Below are 25362 nucleotides of genomic sequence, written 5' to 3' on the forward strand. Positions count from 1 at the left end.
ATGAGTTTTCAGAGTCATAAAAAGAATACTAGTTAATTAGAAAATCCCAACAATAATTACCTCACCAAGACACCCGATACTTTTAAAGAGATGTTGATACATAACTTGAGATATTATTTAGTAAAATAAGATATATGTAAGATTTTGTTTGAATGTTTTGTCATGGTTAAAAACAAAATCCATTTTTACCAGCAGTTTAGAAAGGTATGGCTTTCAAAAACTAATTAAACCCTTTTCCTTATTGCAAGAAAGCAATTATTTAATGCCAGTATTTAATACTGACAATATGCATGGGTTTGCTGTACTGGTTTTTTAATGACTAGATACCATTCACATCTCTTAGTGTAGTTGCATGACTTACAATTTCTTATATGCCAATTGCCTTCTCTATACTGAATGCTTTCAGTGCTTTGCAAAGGATTCCTTTTTTTTTTTTTGGGATAGAAATCTCAGTTTAGAATACCAAGTGCAGTCCTGAGATCAAATTAGTGGGAGGAAAAATCCAGGCATTCCAGAGAAACAGCTGAACATAGGTGAGTAACTTTACATTTTTATTTATCACCATATTACCCAAGATGGGGAAGGGACTACAGCAACATTGAAAGCAAATGAGCCATTTAAGATCCTATCTAGCTTTTGCAACCCTTGCAGTTAGGGTAGTTGCAGTAATAAAATACACTAAATGTGTTCTTAAAGCAGTTTCTGTTGCTATATGCATTACGCTGCAGTAGTTTATGATTAACAAGAGCAAGGATGCAGAAGTCCAAGGTTTTTACTGTTTAAATGCAAAATTATAAAAATAGAGCTCAGTTGTCTGCAAACTTACAGGAAAAACTTGCAGTTCAAATCATTTATTGAGAAAGAGATTCCAGCAGATTAGTCAGGAGTAGCATGTAATTTGTACAAAATCAATCATAATTACATTGTTGTTGTAACAGGCATTTTTAAACTGGTACGGCTTTCAGGAGCACAGATCCAAAAAATCACATGCTGAACCATTCAGTGTTGCTTTCTTCTAAATGAACAGCCTGCAAAGAAATCACATGAGTAGAGATATGAATAGTCTAGATACTAAAATTGTTAGACTGCCTTGAAAAATTGTCCATCCAATGAAAGGAAAATTCAAGGATTAAATTTAAATTTCATGTACCACAAGAGGAGAAGATTTAGCACTGTAAGTCTTCTCTAGCTCAACCTGAACAACATGGCTCTCATGCAATTCATCTTAAAATAAGACTAAGATGTACCATTTCTTTTCTTCCAGATGCCTTTTAAAATTTCAGTCTACTGTTCCATTCCTTAGTGACAAAACCCCCAAACTGAAACAGCTGCTAGGTGTGTTGTTACCATTTTCAACTGCTCAACAGCCTTACTTCAGGTATTGTCCTCACATTTACTACCCCTGTGTAGTAGCACATTATATAAGCACTGCTACGTGTAATTTCTATACATGTTCACCTTTTGCACTTTGAACAAGAAATTAGTAAAATCTGGATTAGTTTTTACATTTTTTTAAATCCTAAAGTGTTTCCAGTGCCTTTCATATACCCCAGACACTGGGCTGCATTCAAAGATACTGGTGTTATACCAGTTATCTGTATATACGAGTTATCTGTTTATAATTATCAGTGGTTATTTATTCCCTTATAATTTATACAAAACAATTTTTTTTTTGAGCCAGAGAACTGCTTTACAGTAGGGCTGTTTAAAAACAAACAGGCAAGCCATTAGTGACTAGAAGTGGCACAGAATTACTTTAGCCTGGCAAAAGTACCCTACTCCTTTCATGGTGCTTTTTAATGCTCTAAACATAGCACGGAGTTAAACAGCAGTATTCATCATATAAGCTGAAGGAAATGACAAGTCACCTAAAATAAAGTGTGTTTGATGACAATGTAGGTGTTTAGCTGCCTGGCATATCTGTATAGCCATTTAAAAACAAAGAATCTGAAGAAAAATTCACAATTCTGGGCCCATTAACAATGTTTCTACTAGCCAACTCTAAGCAATTTGCAAAGTAAGTGTTCCAGTATCAGTTTCCAAAACCAAAGCTAAACTATTTGCAGGTTATAAAATGCCTTTATTGCCCTTACCTTCTGTGAGCCTGGCTTTGCCCCCAGTTGGCTGACACAGGACAGTTGAGCACCCTACACACAGGACTACTGTCTGAGCATGGCTGAAGACAGTGGTGATCTTGTAGCACCCTGAAAAACAGCATTATGAACCTTTCCACTGGGTATTTCTAGCGTCATTTTTTTATGTGTTAATTGAATCAGGTACTCTAACTACCCTTGTCCAAAAATACATCTGTATTTCATGACACAACACACCAAACCAAATGAAGCAAATAGTTGTGTTCCAAAGTGCTTGCCTTTATTTAAATGCGTAGGAAAGCAAGTTAGGTAACTGAAACTGGTATGACCCCTATACAAATATCAACACAGCCTGCTGGCTGACAAGCCCTAATTTGCTTATCACATCTCCTGCAAAGAAGTTGAGCAGCTCTAGATTAGCCTTCTCTGCTGAACAGAAGAACCCATGCAGCTGGAGAAATATTTAACTTGTAACAGTAGAACACTGCTGTTGACAACGCCTGGCAGCTCGGAGTATAAATACTGCTGTTCCAATCTATGTTTGCTTTCTGTTTAATAATTGGTACATGTAAGGCCTGTGCTTGGTTGCATTCTATAAAACTAACATAATATTTAAATGCAAAGACTGGCACAGAATAACTTCACTAATTCCTTATGCAATGCTTTTGTCTACAACTTATAAATTCTACAACTTAAGAAAGAATTAAATCACTCATACATGGCTTAAAAATGGAATTTTCACTGCTTTTCAATTTCTTCCCCTGAAAAGTATTTTTAATTAGCCAAGAGGTATTTTTGGAGGGAGAAAACCTGTAAAGGGTTTAATCTGGATGTGGATATACAAAATAAATAGGCAAAGGTGAGCAGAGATTACATTTTCAGCACATGTAGATCAGAAAGCTAAGATAGAACATATGTTGCGAGGAGGGTCCTCTGACAAAAGGACTGCTTGGTAGGGAGAAGTACTATTAGACAGAACAACAGATCTCTGCTTTGTTTAAATTACAAAGAGTAAGTGTACAAATCTTTGTGAAAAACTGCTAACAGCTAAAATTTAATCACAGCAAATGTTGTGTTCCCCCTGTTGAATGTGAACTTCCATGTTGATGAGTTTTTAACGTTTGTGGGTTTGGCAGGGAAATGAGCCCAATCCAATTCAGTAATGAGGCAGGAACTTCCAATACCACTGACCCAGGGACACATAAGGCCATCTGCTGTTTTCAATGCCTTGTGCATAGGATTCTATCATTGAAGCTCTCCTGCTCTGCTCGATATATCCCTCAAACACAAAAACCAATTAACCCAACAATAATGAAGATAACCAATGACCTATGGGCCTATGTTGACACTAACTGTATCACAGTGTATGCACTCATGTATACTGCTTTGAAGAAAGTGTAAGAAAAAACCAAAAAACCACTAGAGGCTTAGCCTTCAACTATGTTTAAAAGTTTACTTTCAAGCTGTTTAAATTAATTTACATCACTTTTAGATGGAATACAATGTCTCAGAGCTTCTTAGAAAACTAGGCTACTAAGATAGAATAAGATAGTAAGAAAACCTGAGTACATCAACAGTTCCCTGCTTCTAGTGAGGAAGATCACTATTGTAAGCAAGTCTATGTGTTTTCTTACTGCTATAATCTTCTTAGGCTACAGCAGTTTCTAGGAAGTTGCCACACTGGGCAATATGGATGTAACTGCTGAACAAAGAAGCTGTTCACTGGTAGAGCACATTCCTGTAATGGTGCTAGAAAATCCCATGGTTTACTTTATAAAAGAGAAGTTGACTATACAGATGTCTCTGAGCCAAAGTAATGAAGATCTGTGAAAAGTGGACATAGGCAACATCTTATTACCCTTGTATATGAGCTAGACGGCAGCTTAGTTCTTAACAGCAATATGCAAAAAAGGCAGTTGTTTATGTTTTACTTTCTGTGCATATGTGCAGGATACCTGCATATATCCTTGTCAAAAGTTTTTCCAGCTGCTCTTCCAGAACTAACTTACAAAAGGAGGAAAACAATGTTGGCTTCTGTTTGAAACTTGTGCTATGGATGCTTTAAGGCCTCCATTTAATCTCACTTTTTATACGTGCAAATCTGGGGGGTGGGTTTTTCCCTACTTGCAAGGGTTTTATAAAGGAAAAATCCCAACTAAAGAAGGTCTCATGCCATAACCTCCAGAAAAGAAAAGGCGGATTGTTTGCATTAACTTTTTCCAAAGACTGAAACACTTCTATTGTTAAAAAACGGAAAGCAATATACAGACCCTTTTCTCTACAGAATAGATAAATGAAACTCAGATAAAAAAAGAAATAATAATCAACCGTTATATGAAGATGAACAGTATACAAAATTAGTTTGTTCCTTCCGTAACATATGATCATTTAAAATATTTACCTGGACATTTTACATCCATGAAGTAGGAGTTTGGGCTCTGCACAAGACGTTTCTTTTTGTGCTTTCTCTTCTCATCCTCTAAGGAGGGATGCACTAGGTCTTTGGCCAGCTAGGTGGGGCAAGAGGAAAAGCGCACTGCGCGTTACGCGGCCACATGGGAGCCGGGCTGGCGCCCCGGGGCTGTCCCCAAGCACGGCCGCAGCCAGGCCGCAGGGCCGGGGGCCGGGCCCCGCCGGGGCCTTCGCGGCCGCCTGCGGGTCCCGGCGGCTTCCGGGGGCCGAGGACAGCAGGGAGCCCGAGCGGCCGCAGCGGCGGCCGGAGAGCGGGGACAGTCGCGTCCGCTCCGCTCCGTTACCCCCCGCGCCCCAAGGTCCCCGCGGTGCCCGAGGACAGGCGGCACCGGGCACGGGGGTGAAGGGCTGTAAACAACTCACAGGCATGTCCGCCGCCGAGCCGCCCCTTCTGCGCGCTCCCGCCCGGCGCAGAGCCGGAGCCGCGCCTGTGCTGCGTGTCGGGGGCGGGACCGTGCCCGCTGCAAAACAGCTGCACATGTGCCTCCAACACGCCAATACGTGACGCTGGCCTTTTCAGGCTATAAATGCCGTTTAGAAGTGCATCGACTTCACGCTAGATGCTGACTAAATCATCACTCACATGGCACAGAATCATAGAATTGTTAGGGTTGGAAGGCACCTCTGGAGGTCATCCAGTCCAAACCCCCTTCCAAGGCAGGGTCACCTAGAGCAGTGACACAGGAACGTGTCCAGGTGGGTTTGGAATGTCTCCAAGAGAGGGAGGCTCCACAGTCTCCCTGGGCAGCTGTTCCCGTGCTCTGCCACCTTACACACAAGTTCTTCCTCATGCTGAGGTGAAACTTTTTGTGGTTTAGTTTATGGTTATTGCTCCTCATCCCATCACTGGGCACCACTGAAAAAGGTCTGGCACAATCCTCTTGGCACTCGCCTTGAAGACACTTATATGCATTAATTAGATCCCCTCTCAGTCTTCTCTAGTCTAAACTGGCCCAGCTCCCACTGTCTCTCCTCATAAGAGAGATGCTCTAGACCCCTCGTCATCTTTGTGGGCCTCTACAGGACCCTCTCCCTGTCGTTCTGAGGATCCCAGAACTGAACATATGTATGTTGTTTCACACTAAATGATGCATTGCATGAAGCTGTACCTGTGAGCATATTCTTTTGCAGTTTCCCGTCCCAGTCAAAAAGAAAAAGGCAGAATAATTTCTGTTAGTTGTCATTCATATACTTAAATCAATTTAGACAACTTATGAGACATAAAAATATTGCAGATAGTGGAAATTTTTTAAAAAATCACTAATTTTTTTTAGTAAGAGACTGAATATTTTTTCCCATAAGTCAGTAATCACAAATGTAGTCTGTAAAATCACATGTATTTATCCTGGAACACTTTTAAAGTGTAGTTCAATAGAAATCCTCCTGGTGGCACAATAGACCTTACAAAAATCACTTGATATGAAGGCTCCCCAAACGTCCAAAGGGAACATGCCTTTCTAAGAGGGAACTGATGCATTTAGCAAAGATTATTTGAAAAGTTTGCCATGAGCACAAGTGAGGATATAATTTCATAGAAGCATACCTTTCTGACAACAATATTCTCAAAGCTGGGCTTGGTCCCTCCAGTGCTGACACTGTAACAACTTTCAAAATACTTTCCACCTCAAACTCTTCCATTATTCTGCCAGAATAACCCCATGTGTTGTAGTGCTCCAAGCCATTATATTGTTTTTCCTCTTCTCACTGTCACAGCCTTTTAACACTGTAATGCTGTGTTAGCACTTTTTCCTTATGCGCTGTTGTGGTGATGACACACAGATAGAGGTATTTTGGAAGTATTTCTTGTATCATGGGGAATTTAATAGGAAGGGCTCTGACTCATACTTTCCTCTGCATGCTGTCCTGTGAAGCTAAGAACATAAACCAGTTACCAGCACAGAGTCAGTTCTTGGGTCTTAGCTGTTCCTACTACCTTCCCATCCTTTTCAAATGCATGTTATTTATCTGCAAGCAGAATGGAAAGTGGATAATCTCTTAAGGCTTTTGATTCAGCATTTGAAGGAGAATTATGTTTTCCTTTGTTAAATAAAATACCTTCACCATGTATAAAGCACCACCTGCAATAAAATAGCCCTTCTTCACCTCTTCCTCCTAGCTTTCCCTTAGATGTCTTTCCTGCAAAGAGCCTCGGTGGCTGAGGAAGACTTTAAAGTCACATTAAAAATTGGCTTCATTGGAAGGAGGGGCACACAGGATGATCTGAAAACAGGATGTGTTTTGGACACATTCCTCTGGTTCTCTATTTTGGTTTTGCTTGGAGATTCATTTCCTTTTTGTAACTGCTTGTAGTTCAGTGACCTGCTGTATGAGTCAATTCTAATGCATTACCTTTAATCTTACAATTGAAGCTTTTTTTGAAGTGCACTCTTTAGAAAACGGAAATGCAGTGCTGAGTTTAAGTGTCAGTTAGCAAGGAGACAAATGCTGCTGTCTGCTGTCTGTGGCTTGGCCTACTGAGACACAGATAGATTCAGGTCTAAGAGAACAACTTCCTCTTTCCAGCCTTCTCCCAGCAAGCAAGGACTTTGATCTCATTTTAGAGAAAAGATCAAGAAACTTTATCTGTCATAGAATGACAACAGAAAAATTCCAAAAGCTGATCTGGAAATGTTTAAAAACAACATAATGACAGTTGGGTTTTTCCTGCATTGCGAGTATCAGTCTCTTGTGTTTGAAAGCGGAATCTGTGTCTCTGAGGACATGCATTGTGGGTGGGTTCCTGCTGGGCTGGGACAGCCTGCAAGCCCTCACTGTGATGAGCACCTGCTGTCCCTGGTACTGCTTCGTTCTGCTCCATTTGTGGCCTTCTGCACCTAAATTTGGGTGGCTCCTTAGGATCTGCTTTGTCATTGTGAGAAAAATGGCTTTTAGGAGGTTTTACTACAGAACCTTGTATAAACTGCCTGTGGTCACTGAAGAAGTGTGTAGTGACTGATTAAAAAAAAAAAACAAATTCACCCTACTAATGCTTGTAGTAGTTGTCTAGAATACTAAAATGGGGATGGGTGTCTCTGTAATACTATCGTTAAGACCATTTAGATTTCTTTTCACTAACCACCTCGAAGCTGCACTCAAAAGAAGTAGGTTCACTTCAAGTGGTATGTTTGATCCAGAATGTGACCTGTCTGTGGTTTTGCCTGTACTTCAGAATTAAGAGTTATAATTTTAATTGATTGTAAACTAATGGTGTAAACTGTGGCATGTAATAATTTGGTTTAAATATACTTATGCTCAGACAGTTTAGATTAGCAGTGGAAACTGAAGAAAGTCCACTTTTAGTGCTATTGTAGTAGCAAACTTTGAAATTAATGGATTTTACAGATAAGAATCTTACAGTGTTTTTTCTTCCTGGAATTGAACTGTACGTACTTTGTGTAATTTCTTTTCCCAATAATGACTTGATTTAACTTCTTCTATATAAAGTTCTGATATATACATTGGAAAATTCGTACATTTAGATCACTACAGTAGAGTACTGTTCTTTGTAAATTAAACCAATGCATTGATCTTAAAACTACGAGTTAAAAGCAGGACATATCAACCTATCAAATGCAGTAAGACAAAGTGTAGAATGAGCACAGAAGTATCTACCTTCAGTCAAAGATTTATTTACTGGAAACAGGGAATAAGTGACTTTTTTTAAAGGAGTATCACATGATGGTCATCAACAGTAATGAATTCCAGAGGTACCTGCCAAAGTCAGAGTTGTTAGAGATATGCATCAAAAATATTATTATATTGGCTAGCAGAGTTCAAAAGCTAAGGGGCAAAGCTCATGTTAATGACTTGTGGTTAGGTGGCATTCAGGGCAGGACTACCTCATAAGATTCTTGTTTGTAGGACTTGGACCTGTTGATTCCAGTTAGTGCCAAAATAACAGGCTCTTAGTTCTACCAACATGTTTTAAACTCTATTGTTTTTTTAAACCTTATACTTAAGTAATTAAGATGCAGAATTTTCTACAATTTTGTATGCATTGAGCTGAAGAGCTTCACTGAAACCACATTTTCACACAGTTGTCTTTTTACTTAACCAGGCTCACCTTTGAACTGAGGGGGGAAAAGACTTTTTGAAAGCTAGAAGTAATGATGTGTATTATTTGAGAAACTAAAAATGAGAGTGGGAATGAAGTAGCAATATAATCTGGTTTTTTCTTTAAAATGTAGGCATTGGTAAACAAGAATTTTCTGGCATTTTTTATGTGTATGTAAAGATTTTTGAATTTACTGCATATGAATAGCAGTAGTAATTACATTTTGCTATTCCTGTTAGTTCCTTTCTTAAACTGAGGGCTTTAACAGATGCACTTTACCTACACCCCAGTGACTAAAGGAATTCTGCCATAACTTGATTAGGACTACTTGTTTATCGGACGAGCTTGAACTGTGGTACTGATCTCCTTTTATGGCCAGGCTACCTGCCTAGTGGGTGAGAGAAAGGCTGTGAAATCTGCCTGGACTTCAGTAAAGCCTTTGACACCATCTCCCACAGCACTCTTCTGGAGAAGCTGGCAGCCCATGGCTTGGATAAGTGCACTCTTTGCTGGGTTAAAAACTGTCTGGATGTCTGGGCCCAGAGTGTGGTGGTGAATGGTGCCACATCCAGTTGGGACCAGTCACTGGTGGTGTTCCCCAGGGATCAGTACTGGGCCCAGTCCTGTTTGAGGTCTTTATTGATGATCTGGATGACAGGATTGAGGGCACCCTTAGGAAGTTCATGGATGACACTAAGTTGGATGGGAGTGTTGATCTGCTGGAGGACAGAAAGGCTCTGCAGAGGGATCTGGACAGGCTGGATCTAGGAGCCAAGGCCACTTTCATGAGGTTCAACAAGGCCAGATGCTGGCTCCTGCCCTTGGCTCACAACAATGCCCTGCAGCACTACAGGCTGGGGCAGAGGGGCTGGAAAGCTGCCCAGCAGAAAAGAACCTGGGAGGGCTGGTTGACAGTGGCTCAACATGAGCCCAGGTGTGCCCAGGTGGGCAAGAAGGCAAATGGCACCTGACCTGCAGCAGCAATGGTGTGTCCAGCAGGACCAGGGCAGTGACCATCCCCCTGTGCTGGGGGGTGCATCCAGTTCTGGGCTCCTCAACTCAGGAAAGACATTGAAGTGCTGGAGTGAGTCCAAAGAAGGACAACAGAGCTGGGAAGGATCTGGAGCACGAGTCAGATGAGGAGCAGCTCAGGGAGCTGGGGGTGTTTAGTCTGGAGAAAAGGAGGCTGATGGGTGAATTTATAACTCTCTACAACTACTGAAGGGAGGGTGTAGCCAGGTGGGGATCAGGCTCTTCACCCAGGGAGTAAGTGACAGGATGAGAGCACATGGCCTCAAGCTGCTCCAGGGAGGGTTTAGGTTGGACATGGGGAAGAATTTCTTCACTGAAAGGGTGATTAGACGTTGGAATGGGCTGCCCAGGGAGGTGATGGAGTCATTATCCCTGGAAGCATTCAGGAAAGGAATGGACATGGCACTTTGTGCTCTGGCTTAGTTGACAAGGTGGTGTTTGGTCAAAGGTTGGACTCAATGATCTCAGAGCTCTCTTCAAACCTTAATGATTCTATGATTCTATTCAGGCAAAATGGTAGTAATTTAAGGATCGTAAAGGCTTTTAAAATTCTGCTTTTTTTGAAATGTACAAAACAGAATCAAACTGTTACAGTACCATCTGCTTTTGCATTGTGACAAAAGGTAAACCATAGTTTCAAATCTCTTCTATTTCCTACATGTTCAGTGTTCCCCTCAGTGGTTTTCCCATGCCAGAAAAGAAAAGAATTTTTGATCTATTTGACTGTAATGCAACATAAACCAAATGTTAACTTTCCCAATTTGGTGCCATGACAAAGACTGGGTTCCAAAGTGTTTTCATGGAACAGGTATCGTAGAGGTGTGGTTATTGAACCTTAACAGCTTTGATAGTACTCCTCAAAGTTTTACTAACATATTACAAGGTATATAATTGAACAATTTCAGTTTTTTCATATTCTAGAAAATCAAAAATTGTAACTTAATTTTTATATCTTGTTTTTAAAGTTCATAGTTAAGTAAACATCTGTCCCTTGAATGTGGCAAACTGGCACTTTTCCAAATCAGAGCAGAACGCACTATTGCAAAGCACCAGTGTAATTGAAGAGGGAAGTAATTTGCATTATTTTTCTATAAAAATACTCTTGAGTAACAGATGGCAATCGCAAACATATTGCTCCGGAGACATATGAAAGCCTATGTGTTCCATAAAACTCAAGAGTGAATATTAACCCCAAAATTTCTCTCTTCAATGCTGAAATGTGTTTGTGTAGTAATCTTCAGCATGGCCATAATTACAGTACACAGCAACTCATGTCTCAGAAAGTACAGCTACATGGAAATGTTTCAGAGATTAGTTTTTCATTTTCAGTTTCCTATAATCCAATTATTCATGTTAGACTGAATAATTAAGCAATTTGGTCTGTCTGCTTCAGCTGCCAGGTTGCCATTATAATTTATAAACTCAATTCCTGTAATAAGTAGTGTAACAACTCATCTTAACATTTAAATAGCCCAACTGCTAATTATACGGTACAAAAACGATCCAAGCAGCCATATTTCCAAATTCTGGCCTGAACTAGGCAGAGGTCCTCAGGTGTGTTAAAAAAAAAAGAACCGGCAATTCCCCCCATCCTTGTTTTGCAGCTTTCATTCTCCTCTATCAGATGATATCCTGGTCTTCCAGAGGTCTCAATCAAACAATTACTATAAATAAGAAAAAGAATTTTTTTCACTTGAATTATGATGAAGCATATAAAAGTATAGATATAAAATTATATTGTTATATTTTGATCCAATTAACTGAAAGTTAGATTAGCATTCATGACAAGCTCTTGCTGAATTCACCTTGTACAGAGATTTACATCCCATCTGTCAATGGATTTTTCATGATTTGCTACCAAAAACATATTGGCCAGGAATACCACCAAACTGAGACTCTTAACAGGGAAAATTTGGATAATTAATAACTAGGAGCAGAATACGTTTTGCTTTTTCAAGGATTATAATGGCTGAAGGTATTTGTCTGGAGTGATTCCTCAGTGCACAAATACAGCAGTAGCCAGGCATTAGACTAGCTTAGCCCTATTTCACCCCATCAAATTGTTGTTTAATGTCATGAGGTGATTTTTTGTGTGCTTGCAGGAGGCTAACCATGTATGAGAGAGCTTTAATATTCAAAACTAATTTTGTTTGATTATCTATAGAACTCAGCATATATATTTGCCAAGTTAACATACACAAAAAAACCCCAAAAACAAAACAAAAACCAACCAAACAAACAAAAAACAAAAACAAAAACAAAACCCCAAACCAAAACAAAAAAAACCACCCCAGAAGTGAGAAAGGACCTTTTACAGTCGTCAGCTGGGTTATAACTAATAGAAACTTTGATGAATGATTTGGGGAAAATGTCTCTTTTCCCTGTTTTTGCTAAGAGGAAACCGAGCACTGTTCTAGTGATTTATAGTGTTAGAGAGTTCTGTTTATAGCTTGTCTGAAGGCTACAGTCTTTAAATTAAATTAAAGCAGTAACTCTTTGTTGTCATTTCGAAGTGTTTCAGTAGTGCTATTTATTTTTATAGTGCCTTGTGACATCCTGTGGGGAACATACTATAATGAATACATAATGAGGCTGCCTCACACCAAGAGATAATTATTAGTGGAAAAAAAGATGGGGGAAAGTGTTTGAACTGTTCTAGAGTAGATATCTTGTAGAATATCCCCATTTCCAGTGTTATGTGAGACCGCATGAAAATAATTTTTGTGTTGTGTGCATAAGTTTCTTTCTGAGTTGACATGCCCAGGGCAACATGTAAACTTCTGAGGTCACACATTACACTCACTTATTGGTGACGTGGAGTATTATGCCATTATTTAATGTGCCACTAGAACACATAACTACCTGACGCTTTTTACAACTCTTGTCAGGATCCAGAGAGAATTGAGCCCCGTGGGACGCGGCCCTGTGACCGCGCAATGACAGCAAAGCCCCAAACGTCCCTCAGTGAGTGCCGGGCCCGCGGACCACAGCCCCCGTCGGGCCCAGCGGTTCCGGCGCCGTGACGCGTCCGCGGGGCCGCCTCCTCCCGCCTTCCCTTCCCTTCCCTTCCGTTCCCTTCCCTTCCTGGCCCTCCCGCCGTAGTCCCGCCCTCCTTCCCTCCCGCGTTCGCCCCCTCCTGCTGCGGCGGCGAGCCGAGCCCAGGCGAAGATGGCGAAGACTTACGACTATCTGTTCAAGCTGCTGCTGATCGGGGACTCGGGCGTGGGCAAGACCTGCCTGCTCTTCCGCTTCAGCGAGGACGCCTTCAACACCACCTTCATCTCCACCATCGGTGAGGGGCGCTCCCGCGGCCGGGCGCCGCCATCGCGGCGGGCCAGGGGTCCTGCCCGGGGCCGAGCAGGGAGGGAGGGAAGGAGGGAGAGAAGGGCGGGGGGCACCGCCCGTCTCGCGGCCCGGGGTCGGGGCCGCGTTTGGGCCGTGCCCGGCCCAGTGCGGGAGAAGGGGCCGGGGGCAGCGGGAGCCCAGCGCCGCCGCGCTTGGGAGGGATTATCCGGGGGGGGGAAGGTGCCGCGGCCCTGGCGGGGCCCGCAGGGTGCGAGCCGGTCCCGCAGCGGCCCCGGCGCCTGCCGTGCCCCGCCACAGCAACAGTTGTGCCGGGCCGGGCCGCGCCGCCGCCGTTGTTGTGCCGCGGGCGGAGCCCGCAGCCCCTTCCCGGCGCGATCGGGGGGGCCCCGCGCCGAGCCCGCAGCGCTGCCGGCCTGTGGCAGAACGGCGGCTTCTCGGGCTCTCCCGTTGTGGGGCGTCTCGTGTTTAGGTGCAGATTTTCGGAAAGTGGTGGAGGGCGGGGGTTGCTCGAGCTGCCTGTGGCTCATGCCGAGCTGCGTAGTGACACTGACTGAACGCTCTAGGCAGGTGGTTCAACTCTCAGTTCTTCCCTCAGCACTTCTAATGCATGCGTGTGTGTTCGTGAACATAAAGATCACGTTTTTGAGATTTGGAGTAGTTTCGTTCGTGCTCCTCAGTCGACTACAGAAGCCCCTTAGTGACTAGGTGGAAGAACCTCCTTGACGAAAGTTGAGTTTTGTCCTAAATTTGGTTCTGAAAAGGGGTTTCTAAGCTTCACTAACCTTTTTTAATGACAGTGAGGTGTGATATATCAAAACAGGTTGTTGTGACATATTTTTGTAACATCTGTCAATTTTAGAATACTCTGCTGAAATAAGCAAAATTTTTAAGACCTTCGCTGATACAGAGTTGAATTGAAATTACAGTGTGGCAAGACTTGAGATTTATGGTTAGCTACTTGTAGCTGAGGTCACTTTTAAAGTGAAGTACACTGTTTTGGGGATGAAGGGATAAACTGCAGTGGAGGTTACTAGTATTTAGGAGGGCAAAACTAATGCTGACTTTAAAAAATAACACTAAGAGAATGAGTAGACTCTATTAAAAAGAAATTGATTTCAAGATGAGGTGGAATAGTGTGTAACTTGTTTTATGATACCCTAATGCCGTATCCTTTTCAGACATTTTATTGTGCGGAACTTGGTGCACAAGGAAGAAACAATATTTAGGCACATGTGATTGACTAAATTAGGTGTGCTGTCAGTTCTAATGCTTTAAGAACAGTTTATCTGCATTTTTCTGGCACATTTCTTCTCTCGCTGCAACTGTTTTCAAAATGCTGTATCAGTAACACCAGCTGATTAAGGCCTGAGTAGCATTTTACCTTAACTAGTATTTTTCTGTACTTGCGGTACAATAAAAGGCTTAATAAACATTAATAAATGCTGTATCTTTGAAAAAAAAAACCTACTTTGGTACTGTGCTACTTCTTTATACTTCTAAAGAGACAGCTAACATAAATGGGTGTGTCTGTCTTCCAACCATTTTCTTGATGTTTCTTGAACTGCTTAGCCCTTGATATATTTTTTTTCCCTCACTGATTCACTTTGAAGTCTTGAGGACTGTGAATATGCTGTTGTTTTTTCTTACTGTGTTCAGTAAATACGGGATTTGCTCTCATTTCCTTCCTTTATATTTGCTTTTGCAAGGGCCTTATTTTCAAAATGAATCAGCTTAAGAAACTTACTAATAACTGAGGCATACTTCTAATTCCATAGGTAGTAGTTGTGATTTCACAGTTACGTTTTCCTTCTTATAATTCCAGTCCTCTTTTATTTTTCAGCAAAGAACCTCCAAACAGGAAAGTTGACAATGCAGGAAATAGTGAAACTGTTCATAAAAGTGCTGACATATGCTTGAATAAAAATACTTGGGTTTTTTTTCAGTCTTCCTCGTGTATTGTGTATATTACTCGTAGGTCAATCATGTGGCTCTAACCTGTTCTTGAAGATGTGCTCGCATGCCCTTTCTTTGTCTTTTAGTGGCTTCTCAATAGTAGTTGGTTTTACAGTCAAAACTGGTCCATCTGATGAGCTTGGGGGAATTCCACTTTTAACAGCTCTGCTTTTTTTTTCCTTGACTGATAAGTCATAGTTAACCGTGGTGTGGAAGGAGGTGCAGGGAAGCAGCATTTTTCCCAAACAGGCTGCTCTGCCAGTTCAAGTTTTAAGGTCCCCAGATTAGCATTCCTCATTGAGTACACTGAGTGTTCCTGGAGTATGAGCTGCTAGGCTGTTTGGTTTGTACGTTGTCCATGAAGTGGATTCTGCAGTAGAATGGTACCTAGGATGTGTGTTCAATTAACAGTGATTTTAATTAGTTTGTGTGACATTATGTGCCCTCAGTCTCCTCTGGTCTGTCTCTGCTAACAAGATCAGACTTGGTTTTACTGTAGAAGTCTAAGAAGGCGTGTGTTTGAGATGTGTTGACATCAAATTTTATCATTTAATCTTACGTACTTACATGCTATTTGTGAGTGAGGCAAGTAATTTTTTTTATATATAAAGACTTTTTTTAACTATGCGGGGTTAAATTTTTGACAGTTTCAGCTTTTTCTTACATTTTAGGCCCAAAAGTTAAAACAATCTCTATTGCCATGATGAAAGGGCCCACATCATATCGAAGTACCAGATAACTTCCTTGTAATTTCCCACTCCTATTGTTCTTCAGTAGTTTAACCAGGGTTAAACTGCAACACTCCAGTTACCAAAGCAATGGAAACAATTTCCAAAAGGAAAAAAGTAAAGTAGGAGGGAGATATGGAAATACTGTTTTATTCTAAAATAATTGTTTTACTTCTCAGTGCTCATATGATAGAAATAAGTCAGTAATGTATTGTAGTTACTTTGTCATTGTGCATGGTATACTCCTGCCGTACTTTGCAGATTCCTTTCTGTTTTACTGTCTTGCAAAGCATGCATGTAAGGCTACAACATCCATGTGGATTGCTTGGAGGTTGGGAAATGCTACTTTGACTTTTCTCCTCAAGACTTTGGTCATGCTCATAATCGTAATCAATGTTGTACTGATTCAAAGAGCAGGGACCTCCAGCCTGGTGTCCTGTGGCCAACAGTTGCATAAGAAGTGTGATAAAAGTGCAATGCATATGTATTTGTAATTCATCAAACTTCTTTTATTCTTTTTTTGACTGTTGGTGCAAGAGCTTTCATGTCTCTGTCTTCACTACCTGGCATAACTAACACCTTCAGGAGACTTTGCTGCCCATTATGAGAAGTGAACCAGTAATCTTTGGGTTATTCAAAGTGAAGCATTTTTACTCTGTGAAAGCACAGATTGGCCTTGAGCAACTTTAGACATGACAGGTCCTTGCCCTTCAGCAGCTTTTAATTTTTTATACAGGGCTCGGGAGCTCTCTTAGGAGAATTTCTAAAAGTGCTGCTGTGGTCCCTAGTGAGGATCAGCTTTTCACTGTGAACATGGGATAAACCTTTTTTTACAGTGGGAGTGTATTGTGTAAGGTTGTGTTGTTTGGTTTGCTTCCTGAGTGGAAACTTCTGCTTTTGCACACTTCTACATGGAAAGTAAAATGCAGTTGAGTCAGCTCATTTTCATACTTAACAGCTCCTAAAGCAAAACTTATCTTGGAGTATCTCGTGTGCATTTTGCTAGTAGTTTCAGTACGATACACAAGAATCAGAAGCATTAATTTAGCAGTCTTTAAGTATCTTAACTTGCTGTTCAAGTAGTGTGGTCTGGTAAAACTGGATTTGGTTTATAATTTCAAATAATAAGGTTTCTTTTTTGCAATCCTTTAAATTTTTTTTGTATCAACTGGTTTCTCTGAGAGTAAAGTCGAATCTTTGTAGCTGATAGTATTTCTGATTTAGTAGAAAGGCTTGCTGACAGAAACAAAATTTGTAGTATTTTTTTTTTTAATCCAGGATGATATCAACATTTGGCAGGAAGTTGCCCACAAGATAGTACTGTATCTGAGAGTTGAAGCCATTTGTTGATTTTACAGAAGTAACTTTTCCTTAGCCTACATCTTCCAAAATAGGACACTACTCTGACAGGCAAGCACGTGTGTGCTGACCTTTGAACACTTCGATGAAAATCCTTTGTCAAGCAAAATTATCAACTTCCCTTTTGCAGTGAAATTTCCATGTCTGTAATGTGTAATGGAAATTGTTTTAGTGTATTCAAGTCAAATCATGCCTCATTGAATATTTCTACTCTTCTTCTCCAGGGTTACTTATTTGTATGATGGGCAAAGGATTGGTTGTTGCTTTGTTGGGGTTTGGGTTTTTTTCCCCACCCTCCCAATTAAGCTTCAGCATTTCCTATCCTTATTCAATCAATTTCTTTTGGGCTTCTCCAGATGGTTGGAGCTGTAGAAGAAAACACATCAATGATAGATGAGCAGAGCCAGGGAAGCATCAGGAAAGCATTGTCAGGAGTACTTTATTAATGGTCATTACTACAAAGAGATTGTTATTTGGACTTTGAAGTGACTGAGACGAATTCACTCACACTCAGGTGGCACCGTTACATGTATCTGCAGAGTGGAAGTGTGTGTTCAAGGCTTGTAGGATCTGGGACTAGAGTTCCAGGACAGGGTTTACATGGAATAGGGAAGACAGTTTTGTGGAGGTAAGTATGAAACTGGAAGAATGATTCTGTTTTCAAGGTCTGTGGTGGGTGGTCGGCAAGATGATATCCTGATGTTGGACAGGAAGTTTATCGCAGGTTAAAAGCATTAAAGTTCGTGTCTCTTGTAACTTTAAATTTGGTACTAACACATAGCTGGTAACAAAGGACATCTTAACTTTGATTTTCATCTGCTGATGAGGTTGCATTATCTTACTGTATTCTGCAACAAGCCAACAATGGAATTGAAGTTGTTTGGCTTTTATTAAAAATGCTGCTGCTGCTTTTGTGTTGCGTGTTTTACTGTGAAACAGTGTGACAGATGTCTGACTGTTGATGCCTATTCCTAATTGGCAGATGGAGGTCTGTCTTGGTTATGTGTTATTGGTTATTTGAGTGACAGGAGGGCAGTTTAGAGCTGGTTTTGTGACTTGGTTTGAATGCAAAGTTAGGAACACAGACTAACATTGAATAAGTGTAGGAACAAATGTCTTGGTTGATGGATACAGGCTTTGAGAGAGGTATCGAAGACAAACAGCTTTTGTTTGGGAATTTTTAATGTACTTTTTAGGAAGGATTTCCTTGTCCTTCTGCAGTAGGGCATCCTTTTAGTAGAAATACATCTTGGACTATCTTATTTCAGAATTTACTGAAATTAATAATAATAATAATAATACATGCGGTGTTTATAACGATGCTTTATTTCATGTTTTGTGGTGGAAGTTAGGTGGTTTTAATTCAAAATATATTATATTGCTCTTTAATTGGATGTTATGGTAGCTTAAGTGCCAAGTCATCAGGCTGACTAGATATATAAAATAGCTCTGATGCTTTTCTAATGTGGGCAAACTAGGAATAATAGTAACATCAAAAAAGTTGCACTGTGTAAGGCTTTTGCACAGTTAGAATCATAGACTCGGGATATCCTGAGTTGGAACAGACCCACAAAGATCTTCGAGTCTAGCTCCAGGCTGAACAGACCAAGTGCCCTCAGCTGTTCCCCATAAGGCTTCCCCTCCAGACCCTTCACCACCCTCATGTCCCTCCTCTAGACCCTCTCTAAAGCTTTGTATCTTTCTTTTGCTGTGGTGCCCAAAACTTGACCCAGAGGCTTCTAGTTACCAGACTTGCAACTCAAAACTTAGGTCGGCAACTTCCTGTCCCAACAGAGGCTGCAGTGGGTTGTAATTCAGTGCCTTTTACAGGGTTTTTGACCAGTAATTGCATCTAATATCAGTTTAATCATGTGGTTTATAGTAAACTTTCCTGTTAAATGTAAGCTATGACACTTCTGATTAGATTGGATGTAGGTAAAGGGAAGTAAAGTACTGTATGTGTCAGAAGGCTTCTCTTCTAGGGAGAACAAACAATTGACCAAGTTTAACATGTGTTAATTTTGCTGCCATTGCACACTCTTCTGCTTTGGGCACCAGAGAAAAAAATCCTGATGTTGAATGTCAGTGGTATCCTCTTATATGTATGGCAACATCGAAGAACATGTCAAGCAGGCTGGTCACTAGTAAGAGTCTGGCACCACATCTGGACCCACACCTCCCAACAAAATCCTCCTTTCTTTCACCTACCAGAGAGAAATAGCTTTCCTTTACTGTATCAAAATATCTTGTCTATATGGGGAGACTTCTGATGGGGTTAAAGATGGAGTAAATTCTCTCTGTCAACCCAAGCATGGAAGGGAGGAGGAAGATACAGTTAGAATAAATGCCTGGGGGAACTCTGGCTTAGCAGAAGTGATGTAGTGAGGAGTACTTAGAACATGCAAAGCAGGAAAAGCAGATGAAGAAATTAAAGAATTAATTAAAATGAATTCATTAAAAGAACCTTGTGTGATGCAGGAGAAGAAAACAGCTATGTGCCAGAAAGACAAGTATGACCTTTCTTAATAAGTTAGGTGGCTTTGCCCATTAATATAGGTAGTAAAAACCTTTCAAAAAAAGGCCTGTTTTGTCATTCAGGTAAGAAGTTAAAGCAGCCCTTCTTCTCTCATGTCCTTTACTTCCCAAACAAACAAGCAAAAGACAAACCAAAACCCCCACATGCTTACTTACCCCATGTTAAAATATGGGTTTAAAAAAGCCTTTGATGAAAATGATGTTTTGGGGCTGTTGAGAGTGCTGTCGATAAAAATAACTTCAGTAACTTTAAACCTTCTGCTTTGACTTTTTGGCCTGATTTTGCTCCCTCACTAGGTACTTTCTACACTTGCTTCTAAAACACAACTATATTTCAGATTCTAACTGAAATTCCTAGATTAGATTATTTATTTTAACAAAGGTAATTCTTGCTGGATGAGACATTTTGCTCTTCTTGGATCCTTTCGGACAGAGTATCAGTTAAAGCCAAGAACTGTCTTACTGATATTATTGATATGTGCTTTTTTTTGTTGCATGTTTATGTTCCTGGTAATACCCTCGTTCTCTGTACTTCTTCTTCCAGTGTAAGCAGGTCTGTACCCTCTAAAGTGAGTGCAGTGTTTGTGCATTCCTGTAAATCTTCCAAACATTTAATCGCTTCTGTCTTTACTGTGGTCACATGTCATTTATACCTGCTCTAACATTGTCCAATTTAACTTCTTTTTACTTCTCTGATGCTCTTGTGGCATCCCTGAACCTCTCAAGGAAGTGCTTGGCAGTCTGAGTTGTTGGGCTATAGCAGTGATCACCTGTCCATACCAACTGTTCCCATGGTGTCTTCCACACCTGTGTTAAATCTGCAGCTGATGGGGTTTGTATGTGGTGCCACTCGCAGGCACAGCTGGAATAGAAGGTACAAAGTGTTTTGTTTGTACTGTGTGAGGGCATTGTATGTGTAAGTAGTCATGGACGTCCCAGTTCTTGCTTTGCTTTGTGAATCCTGGGACACTCGCTGTGCTTGTTTTTCATGTAGCACCTCTTCTGTTTTAAACAATGTTCTGGCCCCCCAAAGTCTTTATTTCTTCACTCTGAATAGCCAGTTCATGTAGAGCCCTGAAATTTTTAAGAGGTTTTTTAAAAAAGAAGTGGCATCTTTGTTTCTCACTGGACAGACATATAAGTTTACCGGGACCCAAAATTAGGGAACAAAACCAAACCTAATCTTTTTGGCCTGTTCTTTTTGTCACAACTGGAGCTTGGTATACAAATAATAAACAATGAACTTTTAATGGTGGCGGCAAGGCAGTATTAGTTGCATGGGACTTCTTTAATAAGACGTTTTTTCAACCTTTTGAATTCTTCAGATGCTGACTTTGGACAAAGTAATTATTTTGTCTTTTTGTCTTTTTCCTGACAGCAATATTCAGTTAGAGTTATTTTGGTTAAAGACATAATTTTCTATGTTTTCTACACTTACAAGCGTAGATCATTTATGGGCAAGAGTTTTGGGATCATTTTTTCTTGTTCTTGGGGGTTCCACTTTGGGGTTGGGGTTTTTTTGTGCCCTTTTTTTTTTTTTTTTTTTTTTTTTTTTTGTCTTACCTATTAATTTATGCTTTTGATAAGGACCAGTCACATGTCATCTTGTATTAAGCACTAGACTTCTGAAAGAAGAATCAAATATTTGTATTCATAAGCCATCTTCTGGATGGGGAAATCTGGTGTTCTTATGCGTTAAAGCACATGGCAGAGGTATTTTTTCATGTTGTAGAAAGCTGTACACCACACATCCTGGAGACCTGAGGCAAAGAAGAGCTTCAAAGTAGATGAGATATGCACAAGTCTCCCATAGCTGCATTACAGGTTGAGTGAATGTAGGGCTGGGTCCCTGGGAGGTCACTGCAGCTGTTTCTCTTCCATACCTAGCCCTAGCTGAAGTGTGACATAGAGAGCAATTCCTGCACTGCCATGGAGCTGCAGCTGGTCAGGTGATAGCCTGCTCTAGAATCCACACTGGAGCTACTGGCAAGCTACTTGTGGGCTCCCTCTGGGTCTCTGTTAACTAGGGCTTCAGTTTGCCTGGTTCAACAGAGTGTGTGCTCTGCTACTCACAGGAGGAGAGATGTGGCTGGGAGTACCTGTGCTCTCAGCTTATGCTATCAGCTGTTGTTACAGATGGTGGTAAACTGAATTATGGAACTCACACAGATGAGTGAGTTCAAAGGAGAAAAGGATTTGGTTGTGACACCTGGTCCTGGCAGTGCCTACCCCAGTTTCAGCGGTAAAACTGTAGCCTCAGTTCAAGTCTGTTGGCCAGTTTTAACGTTTGCTGCTCTCCAGTTGCATGTTGGCTTGAAAGGAATATGTTCTCTAAACAGCGAAGTTAATGCATTCCTCTTAGAGACAGGCAGTCTATAAATAATCCTTAAAATAAACAAACTTGGGTGTCTGTATCAGTAGTACAATTTTAATCTATTTAAAAATTATTTTAGATGAAACTGAATTACCACCAAGTGTAGCTTATCTTACATTCAAAACAGAATGAGAGGTAGACCATAAGTTAGTTTCTGTGCGCTTTCATTGTATCTAGATTGTAAGCTCTAAAATACATTCTGCAGGGACTCAGCCCTTTTAAAGTTGGTCACCTGTGACAGATAATAATTTCACTCATGTCAAGTAGTATTAAGTTTCTAGTGTTATGTTGTTTTGTAGTGTTGAATTTTATATTGAGTATTTTTAGTGTTTAAAATCATGCATCTCAAAGGTTGCTCAAAGCAATCTGTAAATTGAATTCGAAATGCTGAAAAGAGAGTTTTGGTGTTGAGGATGTTGCTGTGTCCACACTGGAGCACTGCAGTGTACTGCTGTGGTGGTAGAACTCACAGGAGCACTGGTGTGAACAAGTGGCTGGAGAGCACTGGATTCAGATCTTAATGTGGTAGTCAGATCACACTGTAGGTTATTGAGCTGTCAAAAACATGGATGTTTCAAAGGTTGTTCTAATTCTGTTGATTATAAATTGTATTCTGAGTCCCTTGTTCTCTTTTAAGTAGAAAGTAGCTTATCTTAAGAAAGGAAGCTTAGGGTGGCAGCTGTGCCGTAGCTGGGGGACACGTGCTGGAGGAAGTGGCAGTTTGCTTGGCACCCTGAGTATTGAGCTGATCTTGGTCATAAAGTCTCCAAGGCCTTAGGAGCAGGAAACTGCCTTATGTTACACATGCACATGGCATCCCCATTCTTTATTGCCTTACCTACTTTAGCCATTTATTTGTATATATTTGTTTTGCCAGTGTTTAAACTTTAAGAGCTTTTCTGTATTAATAACTTCCAAGGTGCAAGACATTGCTCTGTGCCTTGTTGTGTGGGACACTGGTATTGGGTTCTTTGTGTGGGTGAAGAGTTAGATGAAGAAAGGCCAGTTAACCTGAAGGAGCCTATTCAGCCCACTCGAGGTTACTAGTGCGTTGTGGATTCTTGTGGGCTGCCCGGAAGGAATGGAATACGGTTTGTCCCTTTAAGTTGTGAAAGAGTAACTAAAACTGGTTGCACTTGTGTTTAATTCTAAAATAATTAATTTTACTACTTTTGAAAAAATGTTGACCTTTACCCTGTTGTATTCCCTCATGCTAGTCTCCTGTATTTTTGAATGGGTGCAATGAAAGACTGCTGCCTCTTTAATTTAGGTACTGTTACAAGACATTGCTGAGATCATCTGAAAATTCTTTGCAGATGTTACTAGGGACTAAAGCCAAACGTTCAAGTTCAAAATGATTAGACTTTGTTCTTTTGTATGAGGCTGTATGACACACTGGTATGTTGCAAGGGTTCCCCACCCTGCCTTTTACAGTGATCTTGACTCCTACTTCGTCATTTTTTATTTTTTACTGTAATTATTCTAGAAAGATCTAATTTAAAAGCAACTTTCTGAAACTTCATTTATCTACCTTTGTAGACTGAGATAGTATACTGACGTAGCACAAGAAAATTTTCTCTTGAAAACCACATTAAACAATAATTGTGTATTTAATCCAAACCCTGCAATACCTCCTGCTGAGAACAAAAAAAAAAAGGAGTAATCTCTGGGTAAGCTTGTGGGGAAAATCTGTGGGAACAAATTGATGTCCCTCAGCTGTTGGATATAAATGAAAAGAACAAGTTTCTGCAGTACTGATGTGTAGATCTGTCCATGGAAGATGATGAAACTCTTGAGCTCTGTTCCTGTGCTCACGAAACTTGTGTGTGATCAGTGCTGACATCTGGCGTGTGTCACCTGGTGGTGGCAGAGGTGTGTGACAGGGCCCTGAGTGCTCACAGCCCCTCAGAGTGTGATGTAAATGCACTGGCAGCAGGTGATGCTGACACTGCTGCTGTGTCTCGGGGGTGACAGGCTTGTGCTGTGCTCTCAGACTCCAAGGCACCCTTGGAAGGATGAGCAGGACAGCAGCAGCTGTAGGAGCTCTGCCATAGGAGCACTGCTGTTTCCCAGCTCTGCTGTTCAGCCGTGCAGCTTCAGCCACTTGCTGTTCACAAGCAGCCTATAGGGAGAAGCCTATAGGGAGAAGTATTTTCTGAGTAATTCTCTCCCAGGATTCAACAAACTGAGGATGAAGCATATTGATTTTCAGTTATGTGCCTCTTCTCACTTCCTTTTTTTTTGAAGGTAAGTTACAAATCTGCTTGCTTGGTTCAAAGTCTATTTTAATTCACTTAACTGGAGTGACTGCAGAAAATGTTTTTCTTTCCTTTTGTATATCTTAAGACTCTTACATGTCTTGCAGTAAAGAATTTGTAAGATGTTCTCCTTTTCTAGCTCAGCCCGTTGAAAAAAATCAAAACCCCACAACCTCACATATAAACAAAGTAGGCTGGGAAGGACCAATGCTGTGAAGTTGGATCAAGCCCAGCTTGAAATTTGATGCATAAATTCCAATTTTTCTCATGCTGATTTTCTCAAAAGGGTAACAAGACTTTGTACCTTGACTCCTCCCCCCATCTTTTAATGCATTCCTTTTTATTGTAGTCTATGTCCCGTGGTGGTGAGTGCCACAAAGTTCTGTTTATCAGGGAATCCTATTTTTAAAAAATGTTTTATTTCATTCTTCCATTCTTACTTCAAAGGAGTAAGGTAAGATTTAGTCAAGTAGGAAGAGAGCTTCTTTAAGAGGGTGAGGCTTTTATTTTATGCAAGTCATGCAAAACAGTTTCCTTTTTGTTTTAATAAATTATGGTGCATCTTTTATGTTCTTTGATAGATGGGACTAAAATAAGACTTTTCTAGCAAGCGAATCTGGTATTCCTTTTTTCACAGCTTCTTTGCCAATTTTTGTGCTCATTGACTTCTTAAGATTTCTTTGGCTTATATATTAAATAAAACCAACAGGTAAACAATTTAAAATGCTAGTACATAGGATATTTAAAAAAAAAAAAAGTATTGATTTATCAGAGATGGAGCAATACTCTGCTGGGGTAGGTATATGGGCTGGTGTATGCTATCAGAGATTGATGTTTATTTACATCCTGAATGGTGCTGATTTCCTGTCTGATTTCTTGCTCCAGCTACACATGTATGGTCCTGGTGCTGCAAACTAGTGTTGAGCCACGTGAAAAATTAACTTAAAATACTGGTGAATTGGGTAATAAAGGTAAAGATTAAGAATTCTAATATTTGCCCGCCAGTGGCAAGATTTTTTGTTTTGGTTTTTTTACACTAATTTGTATAAGTTTATTTTCTGTCTGCCTTTTACTGCTTGTACAAAGCATTCAAGAACGTTGCCCTTCCAGAAGTATTCTGCTAAGCAGACTGAAGTCCCAAGAAACCTTTACCTGCAGGAATTGTTTTCTGGTACAGTTGGAACAGCTTACTGGCTCC

At 40.6% G+C, this 25362-nt stretch overlaps 2 protein-coding genes across 7 annotated transcripts in view; one reads left to right on the plus strand and one right to left on the minus strand.

Annotated features, from left to right (window-relative positions):
* Nucleotides 1-538: 538 nt before the first annotated feature.
* On the minus strand, nucleotides 539-12917 carry RPS27L (ribosomal protein S27 like). 2 transcript variants are annotated; one of them, XM_042039807.1, is made up of 4 exons: nucleotides 12835-12917; nucleotides 4495-4603; nucleotides 2094-2204; nucleotides 539-1028 (listed from the first exon to the last, which is right to left on the minus strand). In XM_042039807.1, the coding sequence occupies exons 2-4, from the start codon at nucleotides 4511-4513 to the stop codon at nucleotides 1000-1002; spliced, it is 159 nt and encodes a 52-aa protein (XP_041895741.1). In that variant the 5' UTR covers nucleotides 4514-4603; nucleotides 12835-12917; the 3' UTR covers nucleotides 539-999. The 2 variants fall into 2 exon arrangements, with proteins under 2 accessions (XP_041895741.1, XP_041895740.1); XM_042039806.1 differs by lacking the exon at nucleotides 12835-12917 and adding an exon at nucleotides 4929-5075.
* The window catches only part of RAB8B (RAB8B, member RAS oncogene family), a 29714-nt gene continuing 17090 nt past the window's right edge, over nucleotides 12739-25362 (plus strand). For 2 of the 5 annotated variants that reach the window (XM_042039805.1, XM_042039804.1), the window contains exon 1: nucleotides 12739-12943. In XM_042039805.1, coding sequence (XP_041895739.1) covers nucleotides 12820-12943 — 124 coding nt within the window. In that variant the 5' untranslated portion in view covers nucleotides 12739-12819. The remainder of the gene's footprint in view (nucleotides 12944-25362) is intronic. The other 3 variants (XR_006018010.1, XM_042039802.1, XM_042039803.1) reach the window with 2 other exon arrangements.

Source organism: Corvus kubaryi, unplaced genomic scaffold (assembly GCF_017639235.1).
Source record: "Corvus kubaryi isolate FWS band 111438036 unplaced genomic scaffold, C.kubaryi_AGA036_p1.0 37394, whole genome shotgun sequence".
In the NCBI taxonomy this organism is placed as follows: domain Eukaryota; kingdom Metazoa; phylum Chordata; class Aves; order Passeriformes; family Corvidae; genus Corvus; species Corvus kubaryi.